The 25,685-nt window shown below is 38.8% G+C and overlaps 1 protein-coding gene across 1 annotated transcript in view; it reads left to right on the top strand.

The window, feature by feature from the left end:
- Positions 1 to 25,685, top strand: part of FBXL13 (F-box and leucine rich repeat protein 13) — an 89,781-nt gene that overhangs the window by 55,653 nt on the left and 8,443 nt on the right. The window contains 5 exon segments of the mRNA XM_059816014.1: positions 1,566 to 1,685; positions 2,835 to 2,961; positions 12,055 to 12,138; positions 21,949 to 22,086; positions 25,420 to 25,583. Coding sequence (XP_059671997.1) covers positions 1,566 to 1,685; positions 2,835 to 2,961; positions 12,055 to 12,138; positions 21,949 to 22,086; positions 25,420 to 25,583 — 633 coding nt within the window.

Below are 25,685 nucleotides of genomic sequence, written 5' to 3'. Positions count from 1 at the left end.
TCATCAGTTTCCTTTTTTTTCATTGACATTTTATCTTAGTCCAAGAATCTACATTTTTCTAACTTAGTCATATGGAAAATTTTTTGAGAAATGAAAGGGACAGAAAGAGCAAATCTAATAATTCAGAATTCTTAAATTACAGGAAGTATTTGACTACATGTGAAAAATGAAGAAAGAAAATTTACAGATCATGATTATTAGAATTAAGAAATAATAGAGATGTAAGTAAAAAGGTGTCTAAAAGGGGACAGGGGCAATGTGGTGGCTCATACCCTTGGCACATTTTCCCAGTTTAGGTATATTATCTTCATGTATGATAAAGCAGTGTGTGCCCTGTGTTCTTATACAGTTAATCAGCTGACTAGAGAAACTAGCATGTGTATTCACAGCACAATTATTTCAAAAGTTGTAACGTGGCTATTTCAGCCCTCAAGCCCAGTGTAGTTACAGAATATATTTTTTTTTTTTAATTCAGTTGACTGTATTGCCAGGCTCTGCATTCCTTACAGACTTTATGCAAATTAATTATTCTGAAGGTATATTTCTTAGATTTATCTATCCTGAATGAAAACCAACTACACTGTGAAATAACACCAAAACTTCCACAGTGGTTGAATTGTTGCAGAGTGATTACTAACACTTTATGAATTATAGCTTCATCTGTAGCTTGTGGTCACACAATGAGGCTCTGTTCACTTTATTGTTTTATTAGTAGTGCTATTCTTACCCATATGTTTCTAGGACTTCGGGATTTGCAGTGATTCTTTGTGCTGCAGCAAAATGTGCAAGCCAAAGCATGATTCTGTCCTACAGAACTCTGGGATTAATTTTTATTTGTCAAGGAACACAGAAGAAATACTGGGAATGCATTGAAAAGCTAAGTGTACAAGTAATGTTAAACATACCAGAGGTATGAACTGTATTGAAACACTTACCCAAATTGTAGTCAGCTCTCCAACCCTCTCAACTTGGCTGAAAGATTTTCTGTCTACTTAATTTTTATAACCTTTTTGTATATTATGAGTTCGCGATTCATGTGTGAGATATGCAATTGATTAAGTGAAACACTCCAAGGAAAAACTCAGGTTAACTCTTCATGCATGTGTACAGAACAGATACTACATACGTATACTATCTATAACTTTTGCTTCTGTGCTAGAAGATGATTTTTCCTTTAAATTATTTCATTTCCTTAAATTAACAAAGATCGATACAAATATTACTCTGAAAAGTTTAAACGGGTTCTGATACTTTCTAGGTATGTTTTACAAGCTCTGTCTTTTGGAATGGTATCATATCTGAGTGTTGGAACTAATGGAAATTCTCATAATCTCCAACAGACTTTTTTTCAGAAAGTTCTGGTTTTCAGCAGTTCCAAAGAGCAGCATCTTTCTAATCGAGCCATTAATTATTCTGACTCCTTTTTGGGTTTAAAAGGCTATTTTAAAAAGACCATTATTAATTTCTATTATCTACAGTGTAGCCTGCTGAATGCAAATTGTATATTGACTTGTATGGAGTAGAAAAAATCCATATTATAAATATTGCCTACATTTCTCTTTTAGAATCAGTGGTGGAGGTGTAAGGCCATTTGTACAAGGTTCTTCGGGAGCTAAGCTAAGAGAGCTGAATTTGACTAATTGTATTCATGTCACTGACGCTTCTGTCACAGAAATAACACAAAGGTACCATAGTCCAGTACAATATTCTTCTAGTGTGGTTAGACTTGCAGTATATTTCTAATGTTAAAGTTCTTAGTACGTTAATAAATGGGTAAAATTTTACAGCCAATTGTATATAGAAAATTGTACTAGTCCCTTCTGGCATTGTGAATCTCTTAAAACATGATCCATCATGTAAAGGGGAACTCATCAATATAGGTATGGAAACCTGAGAAGTCTTAATTTTAGGGGAAAAAAGTGCTTAAATGATGGTTGTCAGTGACAAAACTGCATTAAAAGAACAGTATGTGTAAGTCACATTTTTTGTAAACTCAATAAATACTCATGTCTGCACAAACAAAAAGCACTCTATTGCTAAACCTCTTCGATTCCAGTTCCTCAGAATGAGTATTGGTATTGGCAATCAAAAGATAAATGTAAATCTCCAGAGAAGATTGGAGTCAGTCTTTCCACTCCTTACTAGATTTCTCAGTAGGACCCTGTTTATGCTTTTGTAACAGTAGTTGTCAATAGTTTTAGCATGCTTGCTAGTAAGCTAGGGAATGCCTTCTCTGTTTTAATGATGGAGTGTTACCCCTAAGGCTCTGAGCACAGATGCACTTCTTGGGGAGTCAGATTTCTTAGGTCTTCTGGGGTGGTTAGGGGAAGATACAGTTTACGGTGCTTACTTACCCAGTAAAATTCAGTTTTCCGTGTATGGTCAGTGAGTGCTGATTTGCAGAACGTCCAATGTCTTTATTTGCTGTGTACCATTTTTTGCATAGCTGTAGTTGTGTGTGGGTGCAGCCGTGGGGTCCTGAATTCTGTTGTTGCTTTCAAGTTCCTGTGCAGGATATGAGATATTTGGAGATGGGGAAAAGTCAAGCATCAAACTAATTAAAAAAATATGTTTATGTAATAGAGCTCCTTCATTTCCATATTTTGATTTAACTTGATTGCTGTTCATGGTTTGAAATATTTGTGATGCTTATGCATTATGAGTGGAATCCTTGGAAGTGCCTATGTAAGCTAGGTATCAAAGGTCTAGAGTGCCTATTTTCATAGGTCCCCTGAAAAAAACTTAGCAAGGGTTATTACAAAAATGTAGTTACTGTACTACATTTCTGTAACAAAAGTGGAAAGCTGACATTTCTGGGTTTTTTTTAAATTGAGATGTCATGAATTGACCTACCTAAATCTGTGTTACTGTGAAAATGTGACTGATGCTGGAATTGAAGCCTTGGGAAATATATCGTCATTGATATCCATTGATATCTCTGGAACCAGCATCTCAGATATGGTATATATATGATTAATTAAGAATGTATTTACTATTTATCTAGGCTGTCTGAAAAAAATGCAATAAAAATCCATTCATTTAAAAACCTGCATGGATATCAAGCAGTGGAGTTGCAGTGTCATTAAAACGTATTTTAGAAACATGTATAGTACAGTATTAGCCCATATATAGGCAGTAACCAATAAAAGGTAATTAAGTTGGACAATTCTTACTTTTGAAAGAGAGAAACAGAAACCGTCAGAAAGAGGAAGTCTGGCTGCTGTGAAGCTGATCTGAAAAGAATGTTTATTAAGCAGAATTATTTTGCGCCAGGATGATTTGGCCTGAGGAAAACTGAAAAATTGGTATTTTTAACTTTTAAATTTGTAAAAAATGTGTTTTCCATGAACTAGATTTTATAGTGAAAAGTCCTGAATGTAGCTCTAGCAGAGGCATTGCTCTACACTGTGGTCTAGAAAATAATTGCTAGTGAAAGAATTACTAACAGGTATCTTCAATGTGTCAAGTTGTTAAGACTCTGGAAAGCAAAACAGTGAGTGTGGGAGCCAGGTTAAACATTGCAGGCCTCCACATTAGAAGTTCTTGGCAGGTCCTGCCTTGTGTGCAGGGTTCAGAGCCAGTTCTGCTGTTTCTTTTACTTTTGGGGCAAACTCTTTTCACTGAACACAGAAATCTGGGAGAAACCTGGTGAAGAAAACTTGCAATAGAGCCTATTCACTCAGTCATTGTTCAAACAGAATTCTGACCAAGAACTTTATTATTTGGCTCTAACACAGATTTTGTGCAAAAGTAATTAAAATGTAAAAAAGTAGTTAAAATGCCTGTATCTTTTGTGAAGGCCTGAAAATAAAAAACAAAATTCAACTAAATAAAGAGGGTTGGGAAATCCAGGAAGATTTCATTTAATATAATCCGTTAAAATATCATAAAATTATATCTGAATGAAATTTGTAATGCCTTGAATGAAAGTCCCCCAATGTTTCAACAGAAATGTTTTCCTCTTGCCTGCCACAGCTAGTCTTTTAAAATGCTGTGTTGCTTCTTACTCTAGTTTTAACACAGCACAACCCATGACCTCGGCAATAAGCCAAGCTCTTTTGCTTACACTGCATTTCTAAGGCATTCAGTTTTCTCTCTCCCACAAGACAGATAAATTCACCTGGAAGTTGACCATTTCTAATTTTTGTCATTTCTGATCTGATTGCTAGTACTAGCTACAAAACTGTTACGGTTTTTGCTGTTTCCTGTGTTGAAGTATACAACATTCACACATGTATAATAAATAAATTTTCTAATCTTTAAACATTATTTGATAAAAGCAAATCTAGCAGTCTGCTTTCTAGCAAGCTACTATTTGTATGCTTTGACTTTATATTATGCATTTTATTAGCATATAGATGAAGTTGTGTTAAGATCTCTTTCAATTTAGACTTTGTAGGTATTACTTTAAAAATGTAGCAGAGAGCACAATGTTTTATTTGCAGTAATCAAGACCATTACACTGTGCTGATAAAGAAAAGTTGTAAGGCTCATATGCTTTCCTGCAGTCTGTGTAGTAGATCTCTGTTGCTTTTGCTGTCGTGCTATTTAGTGTGAAGAATGTAGAATGTGCAACATAGATTTGCAGTACACAAGAGAATTTTCCTTTCTGGTTTTTCAAATAACAGCAGCATCATTCTGCCCATCAAAGCAGAGCAGAATTTACTGCCATAAGGATGACATATACTTAAGGGAAGGATAGGGAAGAAGAGGTACAGTAGAGTCAGATTTTCTTACAGATTTGTGTCTCAGGTATGGCTGACTTAATCAAAATGAAAGTGTTTTTTTCCACTGTTGGTGCCTTCCTCTTCTGTAGTTACTCTGGTGCCCAATAAGTGCATTTTCCTGTTGCGATCTGTCTTTCATTCAGGGAATTTGTTGCATTTGGAAGAAATACATTGACTTTTAGAATTGTCCCTGACAATGGATCTTGTTAAAAAAAAATATATATCACAGTACCCTGGTAGACTCACAGTAATTAAAAAATGTAGTGCTAATAAGAAATACATTAGAAGTCTTTCTCATGTTTGGAGAATTATTATCCTTGTCCTGAGTCTACTTGTCAACAGAAAGACTGGAAATTTAATAAAAATAATTGTTGAATATATTCAGATTTTGGTATCGTGTAGAAAGTTACGCATTTTACATAGAGAGAAAATGCATAGGCAAACTTCTAAACACAAGTTACAATAAGGCAAGTAATTCATCGCATGTTTAAGTTGTGTGTGTGCTTAAGTGTCGTGCTAAGTAAGTCAAAAAGACCATTCATTAACAAACCCAAGTATCATCCAACAAAGAAGATGACAACTTTATGCATATGAGAAACTGGTGGCATATTTAAGAAGTTACTGTACTTTTCTCATTAGGGCTTTAACTATATTGCTCTTACTCTCATAAAATATATAACATTAAATAAAAAACCCCCACAATTACATTTTAAATATTAATTTATTCACTCAGTTATTTAGCATTCATCCTTTTACATTTCAGAAAATATTTCATTCTTTATTCAAAATTGATTTTTTAAAAATAAACAACACACATTTTTAAGTCTCAATAACTTTTTTTACCAATGGGAAGGACATTTGCTTTGTTTTTGTCATTCTTGAAGTACTAGAAATTGGTTTCTTAGAGCTATAAACAACTTAAAAGAGACTTAGAAATTAAAAGATTTGCAACTTAGTGAGAGCATTTCTTTTTTTAAAAAAAAACCTGCAATGACAGAGCAAAGATGTTGAGTTCTTTGAAAAAACAACCTTTAAATTCTTTGAGAAAACCCTCTTTTCTTTCTAGATAGCCTCCCCTCCCTCATTGTTTTCCCTCACATTTTGCTCTTCTAAACTCCGTGGAACAGGGACCATAGTGTTTTAAATTGTGAGTATGGAGAACATGTTCATGAATGCATAGATAATATCACAAGTCATTTTAGATATCATTGTAAAGGTATTTACAATATATGCAAGGTGTTTAAGCCTCTATTACAGAACTGGAAACAATAGCTTTTAGGGCCAAAACCAATTTGTCTTTCTTATAAAAGCAGACTCAGTGGAAATGCTTCCATGAGGTAGAGAAGCAGTTTTAGTTATAAGCTTTATTCTCATACTCTCCATATTTTTGTTAAAATGTCTTGAACTTTTTCTGATGTCTATATGCTACAGCTTTGGCAGCTTTGCTCCCAGTCTGAGAGTTTGAAAGTGTGCAGCTGCTTAGCTTTCCTCGTTCTGACACAAGATGCTGATGCATATGGCCTGGACCACCCGTCTTCTTGGGACATTAAAAAAAAAAAGTATAGAAGTGTCAGGACATCTGAAGAAAGCATCTTAAGTCAAGCAGGATTTAGACAGAAAAAGCATAGCAAAGAATAGTAAAAGGAATTGTTAAAGAAACTTAGTTGCCTCCTGACTTATACAGAGCATCCAGCAACAAAAACTGTAGATGCCCTGACACAGACTCAGGGAAGCTTAACATCACTGGTGAATTATATGCAGTGTAATAATGAGAGAGAAGAAAATAGCCTAAAACATAAAAAATAGGTAAAATACTTTAAAAATGGGAAGAACCCTGATACACTTCTGAAATCAAAGATAAAAAGGAAATATGAAGTATACAGAGAAATATTCTTTGCTTCTGCATTTTCTTCTGTAATGACTGTCATGCATGAAATTATCTCGTAATAATCTGAGGCCCCATTCTCTCTCCTGGCTGAAATGCCTCCTCAAGAATTATCTGTGGCATCAAGTCAGCTAATCAGTCACATATTTTTTGCGTGTTACGTGTAGTGACTCATTAAAGTTGAGGATAATTTGTAATTGTTGGGAACTCTGGAGTAGTGGTTGTATGGATGTATAAACAGTTAGCTCAACTTTCTTTTCTTATGTGTTTGTACTTAATGATCTTCAGAGCCTGGCTGGTCCTGAAGGCCAAGCTGCAACATCAATATTTTGGCTTTCCACAGTTATCTAAAGCAATTTCTTTGCACTCTTAGTGGGACTCTGAATCTACAGTGACTTGAATCCATAGCCCGGCTCCACATTTTGGTCTGTTAGAAAATTAGGCAAGTAGGATTGAGGAAGACCCTTGTAAAGGTTAACACAAAAATATTATCAGGACTAATAGATAAAACCATCAACAGACTGCAAATGAATGCGTTGCATTTGATTTCCAAAGTAAAGGATGTGACAAATCACATGCATTCCCATGGCAGGGAAAAGGGAATGTTAAAGTACATTAAAGTGGGCTCCAAATTTAGATGTTAGCACTCCAGTTTGCTTGGGAGAACAGAGAAAGAGAGAATTTGACCTGGAGACTTAGAAACTTAATTCTGCATAAAAATAGGAAATACTAACACAGAGAGTCATTACAATCGATGCCAGGTGTGCTAACACCTTGAGCCCCGATGCAAATCAGTAGGAATTAAAGGTATCCACCCAAGGGTGCTGAGGGAGCTGGCGGAGGAGCTTGCCAAGCCACCCTCCATCATTTATCAACAGTCCTGGTTAATGGGGGAGGTCCCGGATGACTGGAGGCTTGCCAACATGACACCCATCTACAAGAAGGGCCGGAAGGAGGATCCGGGGAACTACAGACCTGTCAGCCTGACCTCGGTGCTGGGGAAGATTATGGAGAGGTTCATCTTGACGGCGCTCACAGGAAACGTGCAGGACAACCAAGGGGTCAGGCCCAGCCAGCACGGGTTCATGAAGGGCAGGTCCTGCTTGACCAACCTGATCTCCTTCCATGACCAGGTGACCCGCCGAGTGGATGAGGGAAAGGCTGTGGATGTTGTCTACCTGGACTTCAGCAAAGCCTTTGACACTGTTCCCCACAGTATTCTCCTGGAGAAGCTGGCGAATCGTGGCTTAGACAGGTGCATTCTTTGCTGGGTAAAAAACTGCCTGGACAGCCAAGCCCAGAGAATCGCGGTGAATGGGGCAAAATCCAGTTGGCGGCCGGTCACAAGCGGAGTCCCCCAGGGCTCAGTTTTGGGACCAGTCTTGTTTAATATATTTATCTATGATCTGGATGAGAGGATTGAGTGCACCCTCAGTAACTTTGCAGACGACACCAAGTTGGGCAGGAGTGTTGATCTGCTCGAGGGTCGAAAGGCTCTGCAGAGGGATCTGGACAGGCTGGATCGATGGGCTGAGGCCAATTGTATGAGGTTCAACAAGGCCAAGTGCCGGGTTCTACACTTGGGTCACAACAACCCCATGCAATGCTACAGGCTTGGGGATGAGTGGCTGGAAGGCTCCTCCACAGAAAATGACCTGGGGGTGCTGGTTGACAAATGGCTGAATATGAGCCCGCAGTGTGCCGAGGTGGCCAAGAAGGCCAACGCCATCCTGGCCTGTATCAGAAACAGTGTGGCCAGCAGGAGTAGGGAGGTGTACTCGGCGCTGGTGAGGCCGCACCTCGAACACTGTGTTCAGTTTTGGGCCCCTCACTACAAGAAGGACATTGAGGTGCTGGAGCGTGTCCAGAGAAGGGCGACAAAGCTGGTGAGGGGTCTGGAGCACAAGTCTGATGAGGAGCGGCTGAGGGAGCTGGGGTTGTTCAGTCTGGAGAAGAGGAGGCTGAGGGGAGACCTTATTGCTCTCTACAATTACCTGAAAGGGGGTTGCAGAGAGGTGGGTGTTGGTCTCTTCTCCCAAGTAACGAGTGACAGGACAAGAGGAAATGGCCTCAAGTTGCGCCAGGGGAGGTTTAGGCTGGATATTAGGAAAAATTTCTTTACTGAGAGAGCTGTGAAGCATTGGAACAGGCTGCCCAGGGAAGTGGTGGAGTCACCCTCCCTGGAGGTGTTCAAGGAACGTGTGGATGTGGCATTGCGGGACATGGTTTAATGGGCATGGTGGTGTTGGGTTGATGGTTGGACTTGATGATCTTACAGGTCTTTTCCAACCTTACTGATTCTGTGATTCTGTGATACTTAACAACTTTGAAAATTGGGCTCAACATTTTTACAGGGCATTTTGTTACAATGGAAGCCCTGTCATCTGGACTTAGTGTCAAGAAACATTAGCAACCATGTTTCATAAGTTATGATCTGGTCTAACTGCAAATGGTGTTAGGTACAGAAATTACATTTTATGGCATGCATTGTACACAAAGTCATACAGGGGGGTTTTTGCACTGCAATAGAAAAATGTCTCTGCAGTTCCTGTAAACAGATCTGACCCACTTGTATATTAGCTCAGGTATTGGAAACAGTATAGCAACATTTGCTTAAGGACTTACCGATTTTCCAGAAGGTTTTTGTGTCTGAAACTGAACTGTGTCCTGACAGATATGTATTGTTATTAGCAAAATGATACTGCACGATGGGAGTTACAGTCTTTTCTTCTAGTAGGTGTTTTATCCATGAAACTGGCACCTGACTGTGGCTAATCTGTGCGGAAATCTGAGCATTTCAGAGGATGAGGTGAGTCATTTCATATTAAATGGCTCAGAAATGGAAGGTGGGAGATACCTCTTAAGAGCTGTCTTCCAAGACTGGAGTCACTTTGAGGTCAATCTGTTTGGTTTGGGGTATGAACAGGAAGTAACATCTGTATATCTCTGGAACATAAAGATACATTACAAATGCTGACCTTTAACATTACAAAGAGATATGTGAACAGAAATCCCAGAAGAAGTTGAAAATAGCGTAGCACATGGTTATTGTTAGTGAGAGATGTTACATTCATTGCAGTCTGCAGTTGAAAGGCAGAGAATTGCAGCTTGTGAATATAAATAATAAAGAGTTGTTCTTCGGTATGCCATATCCTCAGATGACTTTTGTCTCTAGCAAGTGAAAACCCTCATTAACCAGTACAGTCGATACTAATTTTCTCATCTACAAAAACCATGGTGAAATAATAATGAATGATGTTCTGCAAATGTTTGTAGGCCTCACGAAATAAAGTAAATGCAACAGAACAAAAATGTAAAAATTGGTTTGAAAAAAACAGCTGTTGGAGAGGAATAAGTTTCTTTTAAAGTTGCTTTCTAAATGGAAATGGTAATATACATGCTATACAGTAGATGCAGGACAAAGTCTTCCCTTTCTCCATGGCAACAGAAGATTGATCCAAGATATATGGGTGATTTCTTTATGTTAAAGGGGAAATATGGTTTTGGAGACACACAGAGTGGGTGATCCTAGTCTGTGTGCTGCACAGTATCTGTTTTGCTAGCATCTATTTCCAGGAGTTCCAATAATAATATGATAGCTCTGACCGTATCTTTCAAAAACGTCTGGAGGCATAGTATAGAAGATAAAAGTCTCTACAAATAGGTCAGTATCTTGGATGGGGACCCCTGATGTTATTTATCAGGGAATACTACTGAATAAATCAGGAAGTCTAATAAAACTAGTGATAATTGTCTCCTTTGTATATAGGTTAGATACGAAAATAATAGTTAAAAATTTCATATAGATTAGACTTCCTGTGTAGAGCTTGTTTGAAGAGGTTTATTTTTTGAAACATAAAAGTTTTGTAGTTTTTCTATGTAATAGACACTTCCTAATGACATTCTTTGTCTTCCATGTCTTCACTCTTTCCCTTCTCAAATCTGGAATTATTAACGAAACACCTCAAAGGAGACCTTGATTTTCATTGTAAAAAAGACAGTTGTTCTGTGATTCAGTGTCACTCTAGTCATATAAAATGATTATAAATCAACTTTGAAGTCATAGCAGCTTTAGTTGTCATGTAGCAAAAAAATCTTTATAATATTCTTTAGTATTTCATTACCAAGTACATTGAAGTGGTGCCACTTTTAAATAAAGAAAAATGCGAGAAGAAGTTATGTCCATAAGGTCACACCTATCATTATCAGTCTCTGCTGTAAGGAATTCAAGTTCTGACATAAACCCATTTGGGGTTTAAGTACATAATTGGTTTTTTGTCTTGAATAGGAGTGCTCTGGTCAAGAAAAATTTGAAATCTGTAGATTTTCAAGAAGCTATCGAAAGTAATGGTCACCACATAACTGCGTCTGCTGAGAAAAATGCAAATTTCTTTGTTTTAATAAGTAGCAGGATTGGAAATCTCTTTCATTTTTGATTTTTTGTTTTTATTCAGCCTGTGAGGTTTCAGGAATTTGCAAAATTTGAACTCCAGCTGCACTCTTCCAGCATTATCATTACAGTGTCCACATCTGGATTCCAGACACTATTTACATGTACTTATTTTTTCAAGATAATATTTCCTCTCTGTGCAGTGCTGTTCACTGCCTAATTGTAGATAATTTTTAACCATATAGAATAAAGTGATAACTTTGATTTTCAGTAAAGTTTGCTTTATTGATATGAAGCACAGAGGTATTTTGCTGTGACTATCAAAATACATTTTACAAAATCAACATTTAATTCTCCTTCAGAATAGAGAGTTTATGGTCAGAACATGGTCCTGTTTCCTGGTGTGCAAGCAGTAAAAAACACAAAGCATCTTCCTTTTGCACTCCTAAAATAGGGATTTACTAGAGTTTTCACCTCACTATTGTCTTGAATATGGGGGTTGTTCATGCACCTATGAGTGTGACTGCACCATTTCAAATGTTGTCTTGTACCATAGCTGTAGCCATAAAGCCCTTACTGGTAAGCAAATCATAAAGGCAGCAATTTTGAGAGATTATTTGGTCATAGCAAATAGTATTTTGTTCTTCCAACAAAAAAAAAAAAGGTGAAAAGTTCTTTCAAACCCAAATTTTGGAGGTAAATGTGTTTTGCTTTATGAGAGTCCTGGTCTGTGTCCTGTGGAAGTATTTTGCACCATGCTACTTCTCTTCAGTTTCTTTCTTTCTGAACAGGTAGGAAAATCTGATTTTTTGCTTTCTCAATTGAATCATTTCTGCAAAGAATTCTTAACCATTGTACATACTTCAAGCAAAAATCAAAGGATAAACTATATGCATTCTGCTGAAGAGAATGTCTTAAAAGGTGCTGTAATTCTTAGATAGAAGCTTTAATATACAGGCATTGGATATTATTGACCATCTTAACATATTAAATGTAATTACGTATAATTGCATGTATTGATTTATAAGATCAATTTTTCTGGAATTTTTTAGGGCTTGAGAGCCCTTGGCTGCCTTGGAAAAATAAAGGAACTTTCTCTATCAGAATGCAAAAACATCAGTAATACTGGGATTCAGGTAAAGCTTCATCTCTTCTTTTGGTGTTTCCTGGAAGCCTCTCTGTTTCTTCAAATTAACCATGTCCAAAACTGATCTTATGTTACTCTGTATGTCATCATTCATTCTTCATTACACCGTTCTACACTCTCATTCTTACAAATGATTCTCCCCTTTCAAGCCTTTCCATTTTTTTTTCTTTCTTCCATGAATGCCAGTACTGGATGGCAGCAGTGAACACACCTGTGGGAGGTGCACCCAGGTAGAGGAACTCCTCTGCCTAGTGATAGAGCTCCAGGAGGAGGTGAGTAGGGTGAGGAGTATCAGGGTGTCCGAGAGAGAGATAGTCTACTGGAATGGCACCCTGCCTTCCTCGGGACAGGCCCGACAGGCAGACAGGACACATGACACGGAGGATTCCCTATCCTCTCTCTGCCTGGATGAACACAGTGACTTAAGGGATAGGGGGCAATGGTGACAAGTTCCTGCCTGGCACAGCAGGAGCATCTCCTCTGTGACTACCCCACCTTCGCAGGTGCCCTTGCATGATAGGTACGAGGCTCTGCAAGTGGAACCGAACAATGACGAGGACGATGGTTCATCTAGCTTGGAGGTGTTGCCAAGGTTAAGTTGGCCTACACCCTGTGTCAAAACTGCTTCCATAAAGAAAAAAAGTTCATTGTCATAGGAGACTCCCTTCTGAAGGGAACAGAAGACCCGATATGTGGAATGGACTCACTTAGGGAAGTCTGCTGCCTCCCTGGGGCCTAGGTTAAAGATGTGAAGAGAAAGCTTTCTATCCTGGTACAGCCCTCAGATTACTATTTTAATAGTAATAGTAATTTAACAGTAATAGTAATTACTATTACTATTGATTTTTCAGGTAGGCAGCGATGAAGTTGCAACAAGAAGTCCAAGGCCAATCAATAGAGACTTTAGGGCCTTGGGACAACTGATTAAGGGATCAGGAGCATGAGCAGTGTTCTCCTCTATCCTTCCAGTTGCAGGGAATAATGAGGGAACAAACAGGAAGAGCCAGCAGATCAATACCTGGCTCTGAGCCTGGTGTCACTGGCAAAATTTTGGATTTTCTGATTATGGGTTGGTTTACATGACACCAGGCCTGCTGGCAAGAGATGAGGTATGCCTGTCTCAAAGGGGGAAGAGGATCTTTGCACGGGAGTTAGCAGGGCTCATTGAAAGAGTTTTAAACTAGATTTGAAGGGGGAAAGGGATAAAATCAGGCCTACTAGAGATAAGCCTGGGGACGGCACACCAGTGTTTGAGGGACGGTGTGCTAGCAAGGTCCTTCGGTCTGCCGTCTCAGTGGAGGTAGGGGATGGAGAGCCCTGAGACAGCAAAGACGCAAGGGTTATTGATGTGTTGGAAACCACAGAAGCGCCTGAGAATGGTCACATAGGAATTAGGGCTTCTCCCCCCAAAAAGGTGGCAGGATCAATAGCCCAACTGAAGTGCATCTACTCCACCGCACGCAGCATGGGCAACAAACAGGAGGAGCTGGAAGCCATTGCGCAGCTGGAACATTATGATACACTTGCCATAATGGGAACATGGTGGGATGACTCGCACAACTGGAGTGCTGCAGTGGATGGCTATAAACTCTTCAGAAGGGATAGGCAAGGAAGGAGAGGCGGTGGGGTAGCCCTGTATGTTAGGGAGTGTTTTGACTGTCTAGAGCTTGATGATGGTGATGATAGGGTTGAGTGTTTATGGGTAAGAATCAGGGGGAAGACCAACAAGGCAGATATCGTGGTGGGAGTCTGTTACAGACCACCCAACCAGGATGAAGAGGCAGATGAAATATTCTATAAGCAGCAGGGAGAAGTCTCACAACCGCCAACCCTTGTTCTCATGGGGGACTTCAACTTACCAGATGTCTGCTGGAAATACAATACAGCGGAGATGAAACAGTGTAGGATGTTCCTGGAGTGTGTGGAAGATAACTTCCTGACACAGCTGGTGAGTAAGCCAACTAGGGAAGGTGCCCCACTGGACCTCTTGTTTGCAAACAGAGAAGGACTGTGCGTAGTGTGATGGTTGGAGGCCGTCTTGGGCATAGCAATCATGAAATGATGGAGTTTTTGATTCTCGGAGAAGTAAGGAGGGGGGTCGGACGAACTGCCACCTTGGACTTCTGGAGGGCAGACTTTGGCCTCTTTAGGACACTGATTGACAGAGTCCCTTGGGAGGCAGACCTGAAGGGGAAAGGAGTCCAGGAAGGCTGGACATTCTTCAAGAAGGAAATCTTAAAGGCGCATGAGCAGGCAGTCCCCATGTGCTGAAAGACAAGCCAGCGGGGAAGAAGACCGGCCTGGCTGAACAGGGAGCTTTGGCTGGGACTCAGGAAAAAAAAGAGAGTTTATGACCTTTGGAAGAAGGGGCAGGCAACTCAAGAGGACTACAAGGTTGTCGTGAGGTTTTGCAGGGAGAAAATTAGAAGGGCCAAAGCCGAACTAGAACTTAATCTGGCTACTGCTGCAAAAGACAATAAAAAATGTTTCTATAACTACATTAGCAACAAAAGGAGGCCTAAGGAGAATCTCCATCCTTTACTGGATGTGGGGGGAAACACAGTGACAAAGGATGAGGAAAAGGCTGAGGTACTTAATGCCTTCTTTGCCTCAGTCTTTAATGGTAATCCCAATTGTTCTCTGGGTACCCAGCCCCCTGGGCTGGAAGACAGGGACAGGGAGCAGAATGAAGCCCCCACAATCCAAGGGGAAATGGTTACTGACCTGCTACACCACTTAGACATACACAAGTCTATGGGGCCGGATGGGATCCACCCAAGGGTACTGAGGGAGCTGGCGGAAGTGCTCACCAAGCCACTTTCCATCATTCATCAGCAGTCCTGGCTAACCAGGGAGGTCCCAGTGGACTGGAAGTTAGCGAATGTGATGCCCATCTACAGGAAGGGCTGGAAGGAGGATTCGGGGAACTACAGGCCTGTCAGTCTGACTGTGGTGCCAGGGAAGATTATGGAGCAGATCGTCTTGAGTGCCATCACGTGGCATGTACAGGACAACCAGGTGATCAGGCCCAGTCAGCATGGGTTCATGAGAGGCAGGTCCTGCCTGACTAATCTGACCTTCTTCTGTGACAAGGTGACCCACTTAGTGGATGAGGGCAAGGCTGTCGGTGTTGTCTACCTAGACTTTAGTAAAGCCTTTGACACTGCTTCCCACAGCATTCTCCTGGAGAAACTGTCTGCTTGTGGCTTGGACAGACGTACTCATTGATGGGTAAAAAACTGGCTGGATGGCCGAGCCCAGAGAGTCGTGGTGAATGGAGTTAAATCCAGCTGGCAGCCGGTCACAAGTGGTGTTCCCCAGGGCTCAGTATTGGGGCCAGTTCCATTTAATATATTTATCAATGGTCTGGATGAGAGGATCGAGTACACCCTCAGTAAATTTGCAGACAACATCAAGCTGGGCGGGAGTGTTGACCTGCTCAAGTGTAGGAAGGCTCTGCAGAGGGATCTGGACAGGCTGGATCGATGGGCTGAGGCCAATTGTATGAGGTTCAAGAAGGCCAAGTGCCGGGTCCTGTACTTGGGTCAAAACAACCCCATGCAATGCTACAGGCTTGGGGACGTGTGGCTGGAAAGCTACCTGGCAGAAAAGGACCTGGGGGTGCTGGTTGACAGCCGGCTGAAGATGAGCCAGCAGTGTGCCCAGGTGGCCAGGAAGGCCAACGGCATCCTGGCCTGTATCAGAAACAGTGTGGCCAGCAGGAGTAGGGAGGTGATTGTCCACCTGTACTTGGCACTGGTGAGGCCACACCTTGAATACTGTGTTCAGTTTTGGGCCCCTCACTACAAGAAAGACATTGAGTTGATGGAGCGTGTCCAGAGAAGGGCAACGAAGCTGGTGAAGGGTCTAGAGAACGAGTCTTACAAGGCATGTTTGAGGGAACTGGGATTGTTCAGGCTGGAGAAGAGGAGGCTGAGGGGAGACATTATCACTCTCTACAGCTACCTGAAAAGAGGTTGAGAGGTTGTAGCAAGGTGCATGTCTGTCTCTTCTCCCAAGTGACAAGTTATAGGACAAGAGGACATGGCCTCAAGTTGCACCAGGAGAGGTTTAGATTGGATATTAGGAAAAATTTCTTCACTTGAAAGGGTTATCAGACATTGGAACAGGCTGCCCAGGGAGGTGGTTGTCACCATCCCTGGAGGTATTTAAAAGACATGTAGATGTGGTGCTTAGGGACATGGTTTAGTGGTGGACTTGGCAGTGTTAGGTTTACGGTTGGACTCGATCTTAAAGGTCTTTTCCAACCTAAACTATTCTATTATTCTATGTTTCTGTTCTTGAATTCTGCCCTCTGCTTGACTCTGAAATTCACAAGAGCCTTACTTTCTACTGAATTTTACTGTGCAAATTACAATCTAAATTGCTGGTACTATTATTTCTTTCTTGCTCTACAAATCCTTCACTAATTTCTATCTAAAGCATACTTTTGCTGTTGCTGTTGTGGGCTTTCAGGTCTTGCTTTATGCTTCTTTGTCAGTCATTTGTTGAATGCTGTATTTACCTGACTTAGCATGCCTAGAACAATGGAATAGTTGAATTTCTTTTAGTCTGTTACACTTAGTTCCTCATATCCTGTTGATATATTACTACACATCATTATCTCTTAGTGACACAAAAATGTCTCAATATACCTCTAAAGGCATATTTCTTACCAGCATAAATGGTATAATTACTATTATTAAAAATAACAAATTATATTTCAATAAGAAATGCGTGTGCATCTTCTCCAGATTGAATAGATGTCTTAGCTGAAACTAATCTGCTAGAAAATAGACTAAATGTATTTTAAGCTCGATGTCTGAAATACTGACTTCTTATTCTAAAGATCTGATCATGCTCACAGCAAGACATCTATTGAATCTCAGGAAATTTCATTTTTTCCATTGTTTTTCTTTGTAAAATTTTTATTATATACAGTGGTTTTGAAATTTAAATATTGGATCTGGGCAATATAAAGCTAGATATTGTTCTTAAAATAAAAAGATTAAGTTAAAACATATATTGTTTAGTGTTCTGATCTCAAACTTACCCTATGAACTTAGGAATTTCCCAGGGTCAATAAACTTTATAAAGCAATCAGACAGAAGATTAATTAATTTGTAGAAAGACAAGTTGCAAATTGAAGTTTCCACAAAGCCAGTTATTTACATTGATGATAAGTTATGAAGTTGCACAGCGAAAAAATATTTTCTCTTTTGAATAATCAGCAATTATCTTAGAAATATGAATCCTAATACAGTGTTTGAATTTCATTTTACACTGCTCATATTTTTTTTTATATTTCTGATTTACTGACTCTTGCTTTTTTTTAATGAATGTCAACAATGAGACCTGCCATCCAAATATTTATTAGACTTACACTATCATCACAGCAGTAACTACATTATAAATTCTGATTTATTAGTAGTCATTGTCTTGTTTTGGTAAAATCAGTTATTTAGTGTTACTGTAATTTTTTTTATGGGTAAAGCATTGCACTGGAAACTGGAAAAGATTCAGAGAGGGTAATAGGGATGATCAGAGGTGTGGTACAATCTCCATAAAAGGAACAGATAAGTAAGCAAGGAACCTGCAGTCTGGGAAGGAGATGGCTGAGGGAATACAACAGAGATCTGTTCAATCGCAAGTGGCGTGAAAAGGGTGGATAGGGGTCAACTTTTTCCTGTTTCCTTCCATACGTAATCTAGTGGTCATGAAATGGACCTGGTTTGAAAATTCAGAATGAAGAAAAGGCAATGACTGTTTCCAAAATGTATAGTTAAGCTGTGAAATTCCTTACCACAGGTTGCTTGAAGTTTACCTAAATCCTTATGGAGATTTGACAAATTCAATATGATTGCATAGATTTACTGCTTTGTGTTTCAGAGCAATATAAGAAATAAACACTAGTTGGTAACTTTACAGGAGAAAAAAGAACCATCCATCTTGTTAGGAAGGAGAGGATTTACAGCCAAATAAGAGCACTTTTTTCTGTAACTGAGAATTGTTCCTAACCATGTATAACAGAAATGCTTCAATTATGTTTTTTAATGATATAAATTTCATGCCCATAAACAGTTGCAGATCGTAAGGCTGCAGGTACAGGCAATGCCATCATGTAATCCCAGTCTTCAGCTTCTACATTTTTTCCATTATAAAGCTCCAACATTCATCATTTTATAGCCATATATTGTAAGAATGAGTCAGTTATTGCTGCACCACAAGGGATGCATCTGGATTGAATCTTGTTACCCAACATACACGTCAGGCAATTAGGATTTGCTTCTTTAGGGATAATTCTGACTTGCCTTTCATGAATGTTCTGTGTAAAGGTCCATGTTCTTAACCAAAACAATGACCAAGTATGTACATCTTGTGTATATTATGGAAAGTTGTGTAGTGCTAGTGCTGCTGCTTTCAGAAGAGAATATTCACTTCTGCATTGTGCTATGCTTATTACCAAGAAGCTATTTGAGTTGTCTCACTACATAGAGTAAGTTAAAAAAAAACCAACTGTGAAAAAAGAAGTGTTTATGCTTTCCTTGTCTGCCCTATGAATTTTAACTTTTTGAGGGAGAAAGCACAAGCAGGGAGTACATGTAGGGGTTACAGAACCCGTGTTATCATGGATCTAGGGAATGCAGGAGAAAAAAGAGGTAAGGAAGTAACTCGAAATGAAACACCAAGTCTTTTTTTCTAAGTTGGATTTAAAGATATTATGGAAAATTTGTAGAGAGTAATCCCATTGCATGCTGCTCGTCTTGGTTATACTTCGATTATATAAAGAATATTTAAATTATTTTAAAAGTAAATGCATATTAAGAGGGCTTTACTAACACCATTAAGGTAAAATAATGTTGACTGTATCAGGTTAATTCATTTACTTGTTCCCAGGCATTATAACAGTATGTAAATGCTTATGTGATCACATATTTTATAAATAGGATCTTTGCTCATTCGTAACTCAGATGATGCTCACTTAATGAGCAGCCATTTAGTATTTTATATTTTCATTGATGCTTGTGTGTGTCCTCAGGTCTTATTTACACAGAATTAAAATTGTACAAATAAGTTAGAAAATTATATTATTTCCTTCATATTGTATTCAGCTCTTTGTAGTGTCTAAATGTTTTGCAAACATTATTTATCTTCTGTTACTTTCTTTATAGGTGTAGAACCAGGGATACAGAAACAAAGAGAGAGCAAACAAAGCTCCATTTCCTTTGATTGCAAATATAATTTTAGTGCTATTTGCAAAATAATGTAGGGGTAGACTTAAAGCTATGAGCAAATTCAGAACCTAACTTCGAAGGATATTTTAAATATGTATGCAGACAAACTATGCCAGTAAAACCAAGATAATCGTATCTCACAGGCATTGAAATCTTGGCTTCAGCTTGTGCTACATACCCTAGCTGAGAATGTAGTGATTACATCATCACATCTGAGGCCTGATCCTGGGGGGACTGCAGTTTCTCTTACACATGGATAAAAACCATTCAATTATTGGGTTTAGAATGTTTCTGTATTGCAGGTAACAGCCTGTAAAGCTAGGACTGAAATAGGAAAGGTACAGAAGTCCATTTTCATAAAATCTGAATTGTCGACTCTAACCAGTCCTAAGTTAAAGCATTCACATCCTGCTATTTGTAAAATAAAACAAACCCAAGAAGCACTGTCTTGCTACAGTTATACTGATACAAAAAAGAAGATACAGTGAGGATACAGACAAAAAGTTCTAAAATTCCAATTTATGAAATAAATTTCAGCCTTAATAAGTTTCTTTGCATCTGTTTAGGTAAGACTTAAGAAAATCATGCACAATCACATACTTTTTGGTCATCAAAGAGCTAACATTTACCAGTGATCAACCAGTTAGTGCCCGAGTTCCTGTTTTACGTAAGGAAAACATAGCTATGTGTCAACGGCAATAGTCTGATTACTGTGGAATTTTTTTCAGAATGGTAAGTATGTAATATTTGCACATGATAAATATGTCCATTTGTGTGTCTCTGTGTGCATGTGCATGTGTTATTTATCCACGTAGCCCTTAGTCTGTTTACCTCAGGACTAACTATTGAAAGTTTTGAAAAGCTTCATGCAACCAGTGATTTTTATTCAATATCTACTATATAAGTATTTCCTTCTTTCCCCTATAGAGGTAGAATTTCCATTCCTGTAAATGACAAATTACACTGGCCTTAGGCCAGGATAGCAATCCTAGAAGATTAGCTCAGTGACAAATTTAAGTCATCTCGCCATGATTCTAGGCTGGACGTCACAGAAGAGAAGAGATTCTCACTGAAGCTAAAGCTTTGCTTGAGCTGCAAAACGTTCTGTGATGCTCACATCATGGCACCATTAGGTGAAGAAATACAATTTTAGGTTGGTTGGTTCTTGAGTTAACAAATCTGCAGGCTCTTCAAGAGAAGGTTTGCACAAACACAAATTATGGTCTACCTTCTCCGTCTCTTTATAGGCCTAGAGGTGATATTTTCAAGTTTGAAAAAAATTCAGGCCAAAAGGTAAACAAAGTTTCAGAGTGCAAAGGAAAAAAGTATATTTTATGAATCTGTGATGTGGCCTTTCGTAGGAGTTTCATTGCAAACAATAAATGTGCATAATATGCCAAAGTTATATCTACCCCTGTTTCATAAGAAGCAAAATTTTATGTGGGATTCTCTGGTGCTGTTTAAAATATACACTTTAAAGTGCATTTTGCCAAAAATTTTCATTCATATGATCACCCGTCAGAGGTGCAAGTATCAAATGTAAGATGAAAAATACATGAACACATTGAGTTGGTCAAATTGTCCCTTTGGTCTTTTCAATTGGCTTTGTAGAAGAGAACATGGAAAAGGTATTCATGTAAAAATTAAAAAACTCATGTAGAAGCTGGAAGGTCTTAATAGTAGTGGTAGTCATAATAATAGTAATAATAATAGCACCTTACACCTATTTATCACTTGCCATCTGCAGGTCACCAAAATGTTTTGTAAACAGCTCTTGCAGTTTCATAATGTGTGAAGTTATCTCCACTCCATTTTATAAGCTGGGAAAGGTCACTGAACTGTTTGGTCTGATATTTTCCAAAATGATCTGTTTTACAGGGTGTACAAAAAAGCTAATACCTGAGTTACAAAGGTGCTGGAATTGAAGTCAGTAGGATCTGCAGGTGCTCATTCGCTATAAAAATGAGGACAGAAACTGTAGTCAGCAGGTATCACAGCAGGAATTACATGGCACTTCAGCCACAGTTAACTGGCCTGAGCTCCACAGAGCAAATCAGACCCCAGAATTCCCAAGTGACAGTCCTGAGATTCTTACCTGTTCCTTTGCAAGAAAATAATGTATTTTATACAGATACAGTTGTTTGCTCATTTTTGCAAAAAAAAAGAGAAAAGTTAATGTACACAAAAATGGGCATTTGCAGAGAGTACAACAGATGTATTTGGGACTGGTCCTTTAAGCACAAACCTTTAGGTTCTGGGTTGTGCTCAATTTAAAGAACCCAAATTCAACATATTTTAATATATACAATGGAACTTATATGAAGGTTAGTCTAATGAACACATAGTATAATATATAAGCAATGGAAATAGCCTCTTCATGCATCTCTTCTTTTTCCAGTGACATTCACAGCCAATGGCTGAATGACTTCACTACTAAGAAAGGGTACCCAGAAAACTGAAGTGCCTGAAGTGGATCAAAGGGTTGATGTAAATGTATTGTAAATTGAGAAAAACAGAGTAGGCATGTCACCTAAGAATGATTTGTTTGTTTGTCAGTCTTTCAGGAGTTCTGCAAGGGCACAAAATACCTGGAATACTGTCATGTCTCTTACTGCCCTCAGCTGACGGATGAAGCTGTGAAAGCAATGGCATTTCACTGCCACTGCCACATTTCATCTGTCAACATAGCGGCTTGCCCAAAGGTATGTTGTAAGAAATGGGGCAATAGTTCTGGGATTCCTATTGCAAAGAAGTGCTTAGTATTTCATACAGAAATTTCACCTGCTGGCATCTCTGTCTTGTCACAATTCTACAATGTACTCGACTAGTTTAGAAATCAGAGCTTAAGTTCAGCTGACTTCCAATGAGTTTTAAGTTCTGAGACTTGGCTCTCGAGAGTGTTTGGCATTCTTCTAATGATTGCAGTTACAACATAAAGGGGTTTGTGCTGGATCAGGTAAAAGTTTGTCTCTCCAGGGGCTGATGTCCAGGGAAGGGTGAAGAGAGGAGGGCTTTTAGTGATACTTGCTGCAAATACTCTCTCAGCTTCTGGTGTTTTGGGTGCTTCCAAAGGGTGGTGTCTTTGTTTTAATAGCTCTAGGTATTTTCATTCATGGAAAAAGTTGTTGTAGTGTTGCTTCCATCACTGTCAAGTGGGAATATACTAAGTTTATTACTACTTTTGGAAAAGTTCATCTTGAACTATCCTTTAAAATGTCATCATACTCATTGGACCAGTTTCCCCCTTTTTTCCCACTGAACCGCCCATGTCCTGTTTCCTTCCACAATAAGTCTGCAGCCATCACTTATCCCTGCCTTCCTCCTCTCCAACACCCATCTCCATAAGCCCTGACTGTCCTTTCAGCCCTCTGCACAGTCCTCATGTTCTCTTATTCACTGCAGTGGCTGAACACCTTAGCCTCCTGGCCAACTAGTTTGAGCTGACCCAGCTGACTAGTTAGCCAGCTCTAAATGACATGTATTCTGATCAGTTCGTTAGCCTTCCAAAAGTTCATAAGTTTCTCAGCCTCTAGGCCAAAACCCACAGGCTGTCTCTCAGATCTGGCAGGCCGAGGAAGTTGCTCTGTGTCTTACAATAGCCCTTGGTTTATATCTTACAGGTACCTACTGTACAGCATTAATTATTATTGTACACATGGGTCTCAATCTCCTGTATCCTTTGCTTTTAGATAGATATGAAGCTATTTTTCCATAATAACAGTGATAATAGAAGTTGTGCATGGAGATCCTCCCGAAGTAGTTGAAGTTAGGTACTTTTGCAAGCAGTCTTCTCTGCCATGCTTTCCACTACACCTTACAGACTAACAAAAAAAAAAAAAACAAAAACCAACCCAAAAAACCCCTGTAAAATGCCAGGCTGGAATCTGGGAGACTTTCTGATTATCAGAGCAATGAATTGTAAAACAGCATCCTGGGAAGGGAGATGGGGGCAAAGTATTAAGGAATGTTAGGATGGCTCTTGATAAGGGAATGAACCGGTCATATTTTGTAGTTCCTTCAAATGGGAACAAGAAGTGGACTCATTGACCTAGTAATCCCCTTCCAACTCTTTGTTCCTAGATGGTATCTTTTCTTTAAATGGTTATAAAGCCAATCTGTTAACTGCTAATACCCTACTATTTTCAGAAAAGAACATCAAGACTCTTTCAAATAAATGTACACGTAAGTTTACAAGTCTTTTTTTGACTTGAATCCAGCTTGCAACACCATAAAATGAGATGGGAACACCTGTGGATGTTAAAAGTAATGGGTCTTTCAAATCCTTTGGCAATCTCTAGTGTAAATTGAGGGGACCCAGCTGCTAAGTAAGGAAATATTTTCCACTTAGAGACTGTTTAAAAATGGTCAGAAGATTAAAGTAAGAATTAACTTGTTCCAAAGGATATATGTTAATATATCTGACAGTCATGTCCTGCAACAGCTATATTATATAAAAAAAAAGAATTAAAAAAAAAAATCATAGCAAGAGAACATGGAAAAAATGAAAATACAAATACATGTCCATTAAGAATGTTTTGGCACGTGCAATGCAGGTTACTCTAAAATTAGGAGAGCTTATCACTTTAATCATATCTACTGGGGCAAATTAATTGTGTTTGAACAAAACTCACTGGCTTCAGTGAAAGTGCAGTGAGCCTCCCTGTCACATTTCTGTATACCTAGGACAGGTACAATTCATTTTACAAATGCTGATACTAAAATATTCAGCAGTACAGTTCTGAGTCTTACTCAAGGAATGAGCCTGATTCAAGAGTAATTCTTATTTCGCAGGAAAAAAACGAAGTTGCTGTGGGAAACATATCCTACACATGAAAAAATATAGCAAGAACTGAAAATAAATCTCTGGTTAAATGAATGAGTCAGCTATTTAAATAGAAAAGTTCTGAAGACACAGTTCGATGAACAATGAATTCTGTAATTCAGTCCTCTAAAGGGAATAGAATTGAGTGAATCATGAATGTAGATTTCTCTTAAATGCATCTGATACAGATTACTGAGTTCACTCAGCAACTTCAGTTTATTTCAACAGAAATATTAATCTATTTATTAATATTTTAATCTATTTATTAATCTATTGCCAATCTAATAGTGAGCATATAGCTAAATCTGGAATAAGCAAAGCACAGAATAACTTCTATATTCCAGGAGGACTGTATCATGAGATAGTGTGCTAATTTTCTGTTCCACAACCCAACATCCCAGCTTCATTTTGCCTACTTGTCCCTTTTAGATTCTCATGAGATTGGCTGTTTAATGCAAGTGAAACCCTTGTCTCTCTTTCCACCATCCCACTCCACTGTCTTTTAAAGGTCTTTAGCATGTCCCCTCTGGATTTTTGGTCCTGACTGAACAAGGTAATTAAAGTATGTACGTAATTTATTCTTGACTATTTCCACTGTGGTCAGTGGACCAATTAAGTAGCTTGCATGACTGCTTATGTACCTTAAAGACTCTGTCACATGTATTTCTCAAATGTGACTTCCAGCATTAATGGCAATGAATATCAGCTTAGAAAAATGGAATTGTGAGGTGGAACTAAGCAGCTCTACTTCAGAGCTAAAGAAAAACAACTATACATTAAAAAGGTCTTGGTGTGAGACACTCATTTGTAACAGAAAACTGAGATACAAAACTGATATAACTAAACTGTAAGTGCAGCCTAACAGTTTAGTGAGAACAATGCAATAGCAAGTCAGGCTAAAGGCTTATATGTGCTATATATGCAAAATTATGAGGTTAGGAAAGTTAAACTATTCTGATTAGGTGAAAAAAATCCCACAGTACTTTAGATTGTATTGGAATCACAGTTAACTAATATCTAATATGCTCCTGATATTTAAGTGACAGTTCCTGTAGAGCCTCTTGCAGAGATTCAGCATTCTGCTGTGCCAGAAATTTTACTTCCATGAAGTGTTTTATAACACAGTTTTTCCACAAATCAGACACTAAAATTGTGCTTTTCTTTCAACTATTCAGTAATCTAACTTCTGCGTGTCTTGTTGCTTCATTTACAGATGACTGATACCAGTATCCAATACTTGGCTGCAGCCTGCCATTATCTCCACTTCTTGGATGTCTCGGGTTGCATTCATCTTACTGACAAAGCACTGAAATATCTATGGAAAGATTGTAAGCAACTCCAGATTCTCAAGATTCTGTACTATAGGAAGATTACCAAGTAAGAGGATATTTCCTAATCTTAATTCAGAAGTGGCTGTAAACCCCAAAACATGAGGTTTTTTTCTTCACTGGCATCATGGTGCCATGCTAGATACCTGGC

Source organism: Gavia stellata, chromosome 4, assembly GCF_030936135.1.
Source record: "Gavia stellata isolate bGavSte3 chromosome 4, bGavSte3.hap2, whole genome shotgun sequence".
NCBI lineage: Eukaryota > Metazoa > Chordata > Aves > Gaviiformes > Gaviidae > Gavia > Gavia stellata.
Note: the sequence above shows the minus strand (reverse complement) of the source record. Positions and strands in the feature narration are given on the sequence as shown.